This window comes from Tupaia chinensis, unplaced genomic scaffold (genome assembly GCF_000334495.1).
Source record: "Tupaia chinensis unplaced genomic scaffold, TupChi_1.0 Scaffold000146_1, whole genome shotgun sequence".
NCBI classification, from domain to species: domain Eukaryota; kingdom Metazoa; phylum Chordata; class Mammalia; order Scandentia; family Tupaiidae; genus Tupaia; species Tupaia belangeri.
In genome coordinates this window covers 5,779,604-5,789,271 of record NW_006159616.1, presented here as the reverse complement: position 1 = coordinate 5,789,271, position 9,668 = coordinate 5,779,604, and the positions used below count along the sequence as shown (strand labels likewise).

Here is a 9,668-nt window from a genome sequence, read left to right as displayed (position 1 = left end):
GCCCTTGGGGTTGTTGCCCTGGGCGGCCAGTTAGCCGTCAGCCTCTGGTGGCACTGCTCCTGAGGCACGGGTCGACCACAGGCACGCGGCATGTAAGGGAGCTGTTTGCTCTTGACCTTGGGCAGAACCTGTGGTGGGGATGGGGTTGGCAATGCGAGTAGAGGTGGAGCTGGATCTGGGTGGGACGGGATGAAAGCCGCAGAGGCGAGACTGAGTTAGGGATGGGGTGGAGAGGGGCGTGGAGGAAGGGGACAAGGGTAGGGACGGGGATGGGGACAGGGATGGGAGGAGGATGGGATGGGGAGGAGATGGGGTGGAGCATGGGTTGGGGACTAGGTGGGGCCTCGGTGTGTGGCTGTCTCTGGGACGACTGAGCATGGGGAGGGTGTAGACCAAAGCCTAAGAAGCACTGGGTGTCGGGAGAGAGAGTGCCGTGCTCAGTCAATGGAGGCAAAGGCAAGAGGGCGGGGAGACCACCGCGGTGGGTGTGGGGTGCACAAGCAGCAGGCCCCCAGCTGTGACAGCCCGCACTGCCTGCACTCAGAGCCCCCTCCAGGAGACAGGAGGTGAGGTGCAGAGTGACATTTCCCTAGGACACGGCCCAGGGGAGTATGCGGATGAGAGGGTGTGGGAAGCCCGGCTGTCCGCGCTATTAGCAGCTCCGCTGTGCCCTCGTCCATGCCACTGAGATCCGTTATTGTCTTATGAGCTTGATTAACTGTACATGTTGCTAACACCTGCTCAGAAACATAACGAGGGATGGGAACACGGCTCCCAATCAGGGTCTGTGTGGGTGGGATGCGTGACTCGGGTGCAGATCTCCAGAGTGGAGGGGCGTGTGCGTGTGCGTGCGTGTGCGTGGAGGGATGGGAGGGCACGGTACTGTGCAGACAGCCCTGGCCAGGATTTAGAAAGCTGGGCACCAGTCCAGGCTCTACCACTGCCTTCTGGCGTGACCATGGCAGACCCATGCCTCTCTCTGACCTCGGTTTGCCTTCCTGTGAAATGGAACATCTAGGCCAGAGCTCTCCAGTAGCCCAGACTATGCGTGTGCGTTCCCTAATAGCCACTTTAAGGGGAGTTAAAAGAGACAAAAATCACTTTTAGTCGCACATATATTAAACAAATACACCTGCAATATTATGCCAGCATATAACCAATATAAAAATATAAATAGGGTATATTACACTCTTTAAAAAAGAAAACCCAAGTCTTTGGGGCCAGCAAGTGCCTTGGTTAAGGGGCTGCACGCTGATGGTTAGGGTCTCGGACCTGGCAGCCTGCTTTCTCACTTTCCCTCTCTCTCTCCCTCCGGTGAGCGCACATGCCCTATAGCATATTTAATAATAATAATAAATAACATTTTTTAAAAATCTTCCAAACTGGGTGTGGGTTTTACACTTACAACACTTAAGAACTACTGTATTGGATGGCACAGGTCGGGGACATTTTCAGGTCCTTCACTAAAGCATGAATGCCCCGGAGCAGAGACCATGTTCTACTCTCCCAGTCCTCAGCAACGAGCCTGAAACAAAGTTAGTAAATCATTCTGCCAAGTGCAGCTGATAAATATTAGAAGCCACTTCAAAATATTTGCCTGTACTACTTCACTGAATCTTCACAAGTACCCTGGAATGCCATTCTGTAGATAAGGAAGCCGAAGCTCAGAGAGGTTAAGGGACTTGGCCGGGGTCACGAGTCTGGTGAGAGGAGCAGCTGGTCTGTGAGCTCTGGGTGGTCATGTGGAGCTCACGCACTGCTCCCTCGTAATACTGCTGCAAAGAGCAGCTCGTGCTACAACTTGATACGCTGCAAGGCTGACCCACATGCGAAGGTTCTGGGTTCACATCCGGAGACCTCCCTGAGTACACTGGGTGCAAGCGTGTCTATGACCCAGGACCCAGGACTGGCTGAAGCTGGGAATGGACTGTGGAGTTGAGACCCTGTAAGAGGGACTGTTTCTGTCTCTCTCTGTTAGTCTTTTTTGCTCAAAGAATAAATAAGTGAACTTTAAAAAATTATTTTAAAATTGCTAACCTGGAACCTGTGGGTGGTGTGGTGATTAAAGCACTAGATTCTCACATGGTTGACCACAGTTCGAGTCCCAGATCTGGCGGCTTGAAAATCGTACTGAGCACATGTGTGTGCATGCCTGAACTCCCGAGAGGAGAATGGAGAACGGATTGTGGTGTGGCCATTCCCCTGGGGGAGTAATTTCTCACTTTCCCCATCACTGTCTCTCTCACTCTGGTGAGTGCATGCATCGTATGGCAAAAAAAAAAAAAAAAACCCTTAAAAAAAAAAAAAGCTAACCTACATCTCTTCACCTGGTAAGCATCACCTCACTTACTCCTCAGAGCAATTCTCGAAGGAAGGCTCTAGGTGTCTGATCTCCACTTGCTCAGGGAAGGTAAAAAAAAAGAATGCGTGGTGATTTTGAGGGTGTCCTGCAGTGTTCTGAGCCCTTCGAATTCTTGGGAGGTACATTCATACCTACACTCCTTGTATGCCAAGCCCTAATGGCGTGCTCTTTGGGGTAACCCAGTTGGGTTGCCCAGAGCTACCCACAGCAGCAGTTCCTGAGGAAACTGGGTTATAAGGCATCCGTGCAAGTTGCAACGTGCCACAGGCTAAGATGTGCACTCAGGGCCAGAGGTCAACGGGTCTGAGTGCCTCTCTTCTTCTGAAAGCTGAGCTGGCACAGCTTCGTGCCAGAGTCCAGACTCTGGAGCCAGACTGGCTGGGTTTGAATTCTCGCCGTACCTCATACCAGCTCAGTGAGCCTGGGCCCATCACTTCTTCCTTAAGTCCAAATCTGTAAAATGGGAGTAAGTACACCCACCTCATCGCCTGGTGGTGAGGAGTAAAGGAATTAACATGTTAAGAGTTTACAATAGCAGGGCTCAAGGGGGCATGGCAGTTAAGGCACTGGGCTCCCACATGGCCAACTGCAGTTCAAGTCTCAGACCTGGGGACTTGCTTTCTCACTCCTCTCCGCCTCTGGTGAACACATATAGAAAATTTAAAAAAATAATAAGAAGAAATAAAACTGAATAAATAGTTCTTTTTTTTTTTAAATTAGAGTTAGAATGGCTTCGGATTCTCCCCCCGCCCCCCTTAGAGGGCACATGCACCGTCAGAGAGAAAGTGAGAAAACACTCCCTATGGGAAATGGTCACACCGCAGTCCTTCTGCATCTCTCCCTCCTTTTGAGGTTCTGGGCACACAACCACACACATGCTGTCGGCGTGTTTCTCACGCAGTCAGGTCCAGCCTTTGAACTGCATGCTCGGCCTCATGGGATCCGGTTACCCCAGCCAGTAGGCCACAGAGCAGGCCCAACTCCTGATTCCTGTGTTAACCCAAGTTGGCTCCTGCCAGGGGATCCAAGTTTTCGGTGGCATTCTGGAAAAGTTAGATTGCAGAATCTGCAACTTCGAGGTAATTGAAGCGCTCTGGTACGTTTCCCCCTTCTCGGAATGCCTACCCCACTTACCATCTGTTTCACGCCATCTTACACTTAATTACAATTCTCCTTCTATTGTTCTCCCCTTGTTTTCTGTGTGTTCTGCTTCTCTTGCCGACAGCATGTGGCGTCTGCCTGAATGAGTGGCTCCTACCTGGCTCCATCTCACCAGAACTTAAGATAGAGTTGCCCATGCGTCTGTCGCCCCCAGCAGACCGTGTGCTTCTCCACGCTGGCTCTGTTTTATCGCTGGAGCCTGCCGTGAGCGCCTGGCACCACGCCCGGCACCTAGTAGGTGTCCGGAAATGTTTGGTGAATTTAATTAAGCTTAACTGGAGTGAAAACCCCCTACAGGAAGAAAGAGCCCCTGCCTCTTGATTTTCTGTTTGCCCCCTATGTGCAGCCCACAGCCCCGTAAGCCAGACCTGACAACCCTTCCCAAGCAGAGTTCTGACCCCGTCTCCTATCCTGCTGGTTACGAGGAAGTCAGGGCAAGAATAGTGGAAATCCTTTCATTTTTTAAGATTTTTGACACAGAATGTATGTACTGTCGGACAGAGACAGAGATTGAGTGAAAGTGAGAAATCCACCCCCAGAGGGGATGGCCACACCGCAATCCCTTCTCTTCCATTCTCCTCTCAGGAATTTGGACATGCGTGCACACGTGTCCAGTGTGTGTTTCAAGCTGCAGAGTCCAGGACTTGTACCTCGGAGTCAGCCATGTGGGATCCAGCACCTTAACCACCGTGCCGCTCGCTGGCCCTGGGAATCTTAGTAACAGGCTATGCTAAGCCCTTGACAGCTGGTTTCATCCTGCAGATGTGTCTACCTAGTATTATTCCCATAGAATGAATGGAAGAACTGAGGCTCAGTATTGCTGACTTGCCCAAGGACGTAAAGATAGGTGTGACCCAGCAGAGCCCACATGTATCTGAGGGCTCAGGGCATGCCCTTTCCAGGACCCCAACTGCCTGGAGCACGGGCTTTGGCAAACCAGTCAGGGTGGTGGGCTGGGGCAGGGGCAGCCAAGTAAAATAAGCCCACTTCGGGGAAGTTAAGGAGGAAAGGTATCTGCCTCTCTATGGCTCTCAGAGCCATCTAGTTCTTACTCTCTGTGGCCTCCATCTGAGCCTAAGCTCTCACCCTCTCTAGCCTAAATTCATTCTGCTTCAGTCTCCCTGGCTATGTCGCTGGACTTCCACGTAGCCAACTGCGATTCAAGTCCCGGACCCAGTGGCTTAAACTCACACCAAGCGCGTGTGCGTGCGTGCCCAAGATCCCGAGAGGAGAATGGAGGAGAAGGGATTGCAGCGTAGCCATCCCCCCCGGGGGGTGATTTCTCGCTTTTTCTCTGTCTCTCTCTTTCTGGTAAGCCCATGTGCACAACACTCTATAGCAAAAAACCTCTTTTAAACACCCAAAAAAAAAAAAAAAAAAAAAAAAAAAAAAAAGGCAAGTCAGGTCATGCTGCTGCTCTTACCTAAACCCTTCAACGGCTCACCACTGCTCTCGGGATAAAGAGGAAAAATTCATTAACTGCGGTATAATGGTAAACCAGTTCTCCAGGAGATTGGGTCAGGATAAAGGAAGGGAAAAAAACAAACCCTGATTTGTAGCACTTGCCAATTTTCCTGGTGGAAAGATACCCACCTGTGACCTGTTTCAGTTTAGTAACAGCTTAGCAGCTTGTCACACAGAGTTCCTGAAAACGTCCCAGGGGGCTCCCCTCAGCTCCGGCTCACCCCTGTGAGCTCACTCTTGCCCTGTCAGCTCTCACACTCTGCACCCTGCCCATCCACGCAGCCCGGCACCGCCCTCCCTCAGCCTGACCCGTCACTCTGGACCATCTGTGTCTGGGCCTTTGCAGGTGTGGCTCCCGCCCCCCCCCCCGCGGGCCGCCACCCGCCATGCGGTCCTCTACCTGCTGTCGCTTCTTCAGGGCACAGTGCAAGTGTGGCTTCCTCAGGCCATCCCCCAGAGCACCGGCTCAGGCAAGGCGCCTCTGCGCCTGACCCCTCCTGCTGTTGGATGCTCTGAGCGCTCTTATCCGTGCGCCCTCCAGGTTCCAGAGTGTCCTCCCCACGGGGCAGTATGCCCAGGAGGTCAGGGCCCTGTCTGCACTCCTAGCGAGGGCCGTCGTCCTCACTGTGGTTGATGTCGATGGCACCTCCTGGCACTCCTCACCCCAGCACCCAGCATGGGGCCCGGTCCAGCCCAGGTCACCAGTGCGCGTTGCCCGAGTCTGCCTTGTAAAGATGTCATCTTGCCCTGCTTCTCTTTTGGGCAGCTCCTCCCACCTCCATCGAAGTGGTGGCCGCCGACACTCCCACCCCCCTCAGCCGCTACCCAACAGACACTCCAGCCCCCTTCAGCCGCTACCAAGCCCAGAACTTCACCCTGGTCTGCATCGTGTCTGGAGGGAAGCCAGCGCCCATGGTGAGTACCGAGATCACCCAGTCCCACCCACCTCCTGCTTCTGGGCTCGTCCAGTCGCAGGTGTCCCCGCGGCCCTGGACAGAGTGCGATCTGTAGCACTGATGGCCACTACCCTGGCCTGAGCCACCAGGCATCATGTGCCCCTCTTGCTCACAGCACCCCCCACCCCCCGCTGAGAACCCCACTTCTCCCAGCCCTGGAATCCTAACGCTGCACAGCAGGAGTGGCCTCACGGGAGCCCAGTGTCCAGCATGCCCACCCCAGTTACTGGGCAGGATAGGACAAAGGCCAGGAACCCAGAGAGGGGGCAGGACTTGGCCAGAGTTGCTCACAGTGTTCTTGACAGAGCCGGGACCCAAGCTCACGCCCTCAAGTTTCAAGTTCACTCTCTTCCCAGAAACCCACATGGCTCTCGAGAAAGAAATGATGGGAAGGAGGAGGGACAGATGGAAAGAGAGGGAGGGAGGGAAGGAGGAAGAGAGGGCAGAGGACAGAAGGGAAGGGAGCCCAGATTCCCCCCTTAGGCCACCGGGCCTGCCTCCTTTGAGGGCTGTCCGTCCAGTTCACACGTAATTGTATTTTCATGACCACTCGAAGGGGATGGGGCAGGCTGCAAGGGTGTTACCTGATCACCCAGAGGTCTGGGTTCTAGTCCTGGCTCTGCCATGCCCGCTGAATGACCCTCGGCAGGAAGTTCCTCCTCCCCTCTGCATCCCAGTTTCTGTAAAAGGGTTGAGGGAGTTGGACAATAGCAACGTTTTTTAGCTCTTTGAGGAGCAGCAGCTTCTTGGTCTACATTACATACACGGCAGCCCCATGTACACAACACTTAAAAGTAAAGAGCCCAAGTCACTCTCACGGGTCCCTGAAGCACCTCAGTAGACCCTTAAGGTCCATGAACCCCTGTTGAGGGGCCGCGGACTCCGTGCACCCAAGGACAGCCCGCTTTGGCGGTTTATAATACTTTGGGTCGTGACCCCATGGGTTCCATTCATTACTCAGACTAGGGGTGGAGCTAAAGCTAAGGGTTGCAAGGTGCCTATCCCACAGGGACAGTCAGGCCAGCCCTACAGGAGCCGGGGCCACATAGCCCAGCTGCTCGAGACAGGGCAGTGAGTGTGTGCAGAGGTCAGGACCAACAGCCCAGGCAGGGCCCCCAAAGGCACAGAAGCAGGCCTTCGTCACGCGATGGGCCACGGGTGACAAAGGTGGTGTCGACACCAATTGTGAGGGCCGAATTGGCCCCCCAACTTTTGTTTCAGAGGAGCCCATAAAAGTGTCCAGACTCCCTATCATCAAGGAAACTGACCTTTTCCTATAAAAAAGCCTCTTTTTGTGGCGGGTACAAAGAAAGGCTTCTCCCAGCCCTGGAGATTCAGGAACACCCCATTTCCCCAGCCCACCTGCCCATCCTGCCGTTTGGGACATGACAATAAGATATTCAGCTCTCTCTCTCTCTGTTTGATAAAAGATCCCCATCTCCCCCACATTCTAGGCATCTTACCTTTGCCTGGGACATCAGAACTTGAAAGAAATTCTTTGATATAAATTATAAACCTGCTTTTGAAGCACTTTTCCAAAAAAAGAAAAGGAAGGGGGAAAAATCCGAAGCAGGCTATTATGTGCATAAGAGATTCTCCGTTGAAGTTATAAATGCTGACAGACTCTCTACATCCTGCACAGCATCCCCCTCCCGCCAGCCTCTCCCACCTCCCTGGTCTCCGCAGCCCCCTCCTCCTGCCTCCCCTCCCCGCGTCTTCCCTCCGCGCCCCCGCAGCATCCCTGAGAGCTGCTTCCTGTCGTCCTCGCTCCCTCTCTCCTATCGATTTATTTAACTGATTTATTAAAAAAATACACCCAATCCCCACAGGCCTCTGGGCGCATGTACCAAAATAAAAAGACAGCAAATTAAATTAAATGCCGCCTCTCAAAACTTGAATTCCCCATTAGCAGAGAAAGTGAGAAGACGCTGCTTTCGCCTCAGCCCCGCACCTCGCTGCCTCCCACACACACACCTGTTTTGTGCCTGCCGTCTCCAACCCGCACGCATAGACCCAGTTCCTCTCTTCCCGCCTCTGCTTCTCATGGCGCATGGTGTCTCTCTCGCCCGTCCATTCTCTCTCGTCTTCATGCCCTCCCCAGGCGGGCATGGACCAACCTCTGGGAGCCCTGGTGGCCGCCATGGCTGCATCCGGGCTCGAGTTCCCCACAGTGTTTCATTTGAGCACCCAACGGCCCTAGGAAGTAGATGTTTTAGTCTCCCTTGCAAGTGAGGAAGCAGGCTCAGAAAGTCTCACGGGTTGGTAAGTGTGAGTCCCGCGAGTGTTCCCGTTGTGCTTTCCTGACTCACGGTTCTGGGGCAAGGCCGGGTGGGGAGGTCTGTCTAGAAGACTACTAGAGAAGGTTCCAGAAGAACTGGCTTCCTGGGAGTCGAGGTCTTCCATGCAAAGTCTGCTCCCACACCTCCTTGCGATTTCAGGTCTATTTCAAACGAGATGGGGAGCTGATCGATGCAGTGCCCCTGTCCGAGCCGCCACCGTCGAGCTCAGGCCCCCTTCAAGAGAGCAGGCCCTTCCGTAGCCTCCTGCACCGTGACCAGGACGACACCAAGATGCAGAAGTCATTGTCCCTCCTGGATGCTGAGAACCGGGGTGGGCGTCCCTACACAGAGCACCCCTCCCGCGGCCTGACTCCGGACCCCAGCGTCCTCCTCCAGCCAACCACTGAGAACATCCCAGAGACGGTCGTGAGCCGCGAGTTCCCCCGCTGGGTCCACAGCGCGGAGCCCGTCTACTTCCTGCGCCACAGCCGCACCCCAGGCAGTGACGGCACCGTGGAGGTGCGTGCCCTGCTCACCTGGACCCTCAACCCGCAGATCGACAACGAGGCCCTCTTCAGCTGCGAGGTCAAGCACCCAGCACTGTCGATGCCCATGCAGGCGGAGGTCACGCTGGGTAAGGCTTGGTCAGGGCCCTTCTGAAGACCACCTGCAGGGCCGGGTGCTGGGAGTGTCCGAGGGTCCGCTGGCCACTGGCAACCATGGGATGGGAGGAGTGGAGCAGACCACAGTCAGAGTCAGCCCAGAGGATGTAGTTAGGGTATTCTAGGAGCCTGCAGAGTGGACATGAGGACATGGAGCTTCCTGTGCTGGGTAGAGCCAGGTATGCGGAGGCCAGGGGAGTTTGCAGGTAGGGTCAGAAGTCACAAGAGGTCCAGGGGAATTTTCTGAGTAGGGTCAGGAGTCAGAGGTCAGGGGAGCTTGCTGGGTGGAGTCAGGCGCACAAGAGATCAGGGGAATTTTCCAGGTAGACTCAGGAGCACGTGGAGCCAGCAGAGTTTGCTGGGTAGGGTCAGAAACACGAGGGATCAGAGGCATTTTCTGGGAGCCAGGCTCTGTGCAGGGTGCTTTCCTCATCAGATCTCTTCAAAACAGAGTAAGGACCCCAAGACACTGCTAGAGATGCTGTCATCCCGTTAGAGACTGAGGACTGCGGCTTAGAGTGGTTTTCCTAGGTGTGGCCAGCTAGTACTGTCCTACCCAGAGCTCACTGTGCTCCGCAACCGGCCACAGGGCTGTGGTGAAGACGTCTGAATGGGGATGTGGCCAGTGAGAATGCTGGGAGCTGGGGGTGCTAAGTGCACGCACCCTGCGCTCTGGGTGGGACAGTGGGAATGAGGCTCTAGCCTTCTGACAAGGACTTAAAAGATCAGGCCAACAGGGACAGGGCATGTCTTTCTGGGATGGGCCTTTGCTCCTGCCCAGGAA

General features: G+C 54.5%; 1 protein-coding gene across 1 annotated transcript in view; it reads left to right on the top strand.

The window, feature by feature from the left end:
- IGSF21 (immunoglobin superfamily member 21) overlaps nt 1–9,668 on the top strand; it is a 276,307-nt gene that overhangs the window by 253,283 nt on the left and 13,356 nt on the right. Inside the window, exons 5-6 of the mRNA XM_006145219.1 lie at nt 5,754–5,902; nt 8,382–8,856. Coding sequence (XP_006145281.1) covers nt 5,754–5,902; nt 8,382–8,856 — 624 coding nt within the window. The remainder of the gene's footprint in view (nt 1–5,753; nt 5,903–8,381; nt 8,857–9,668) is intronic.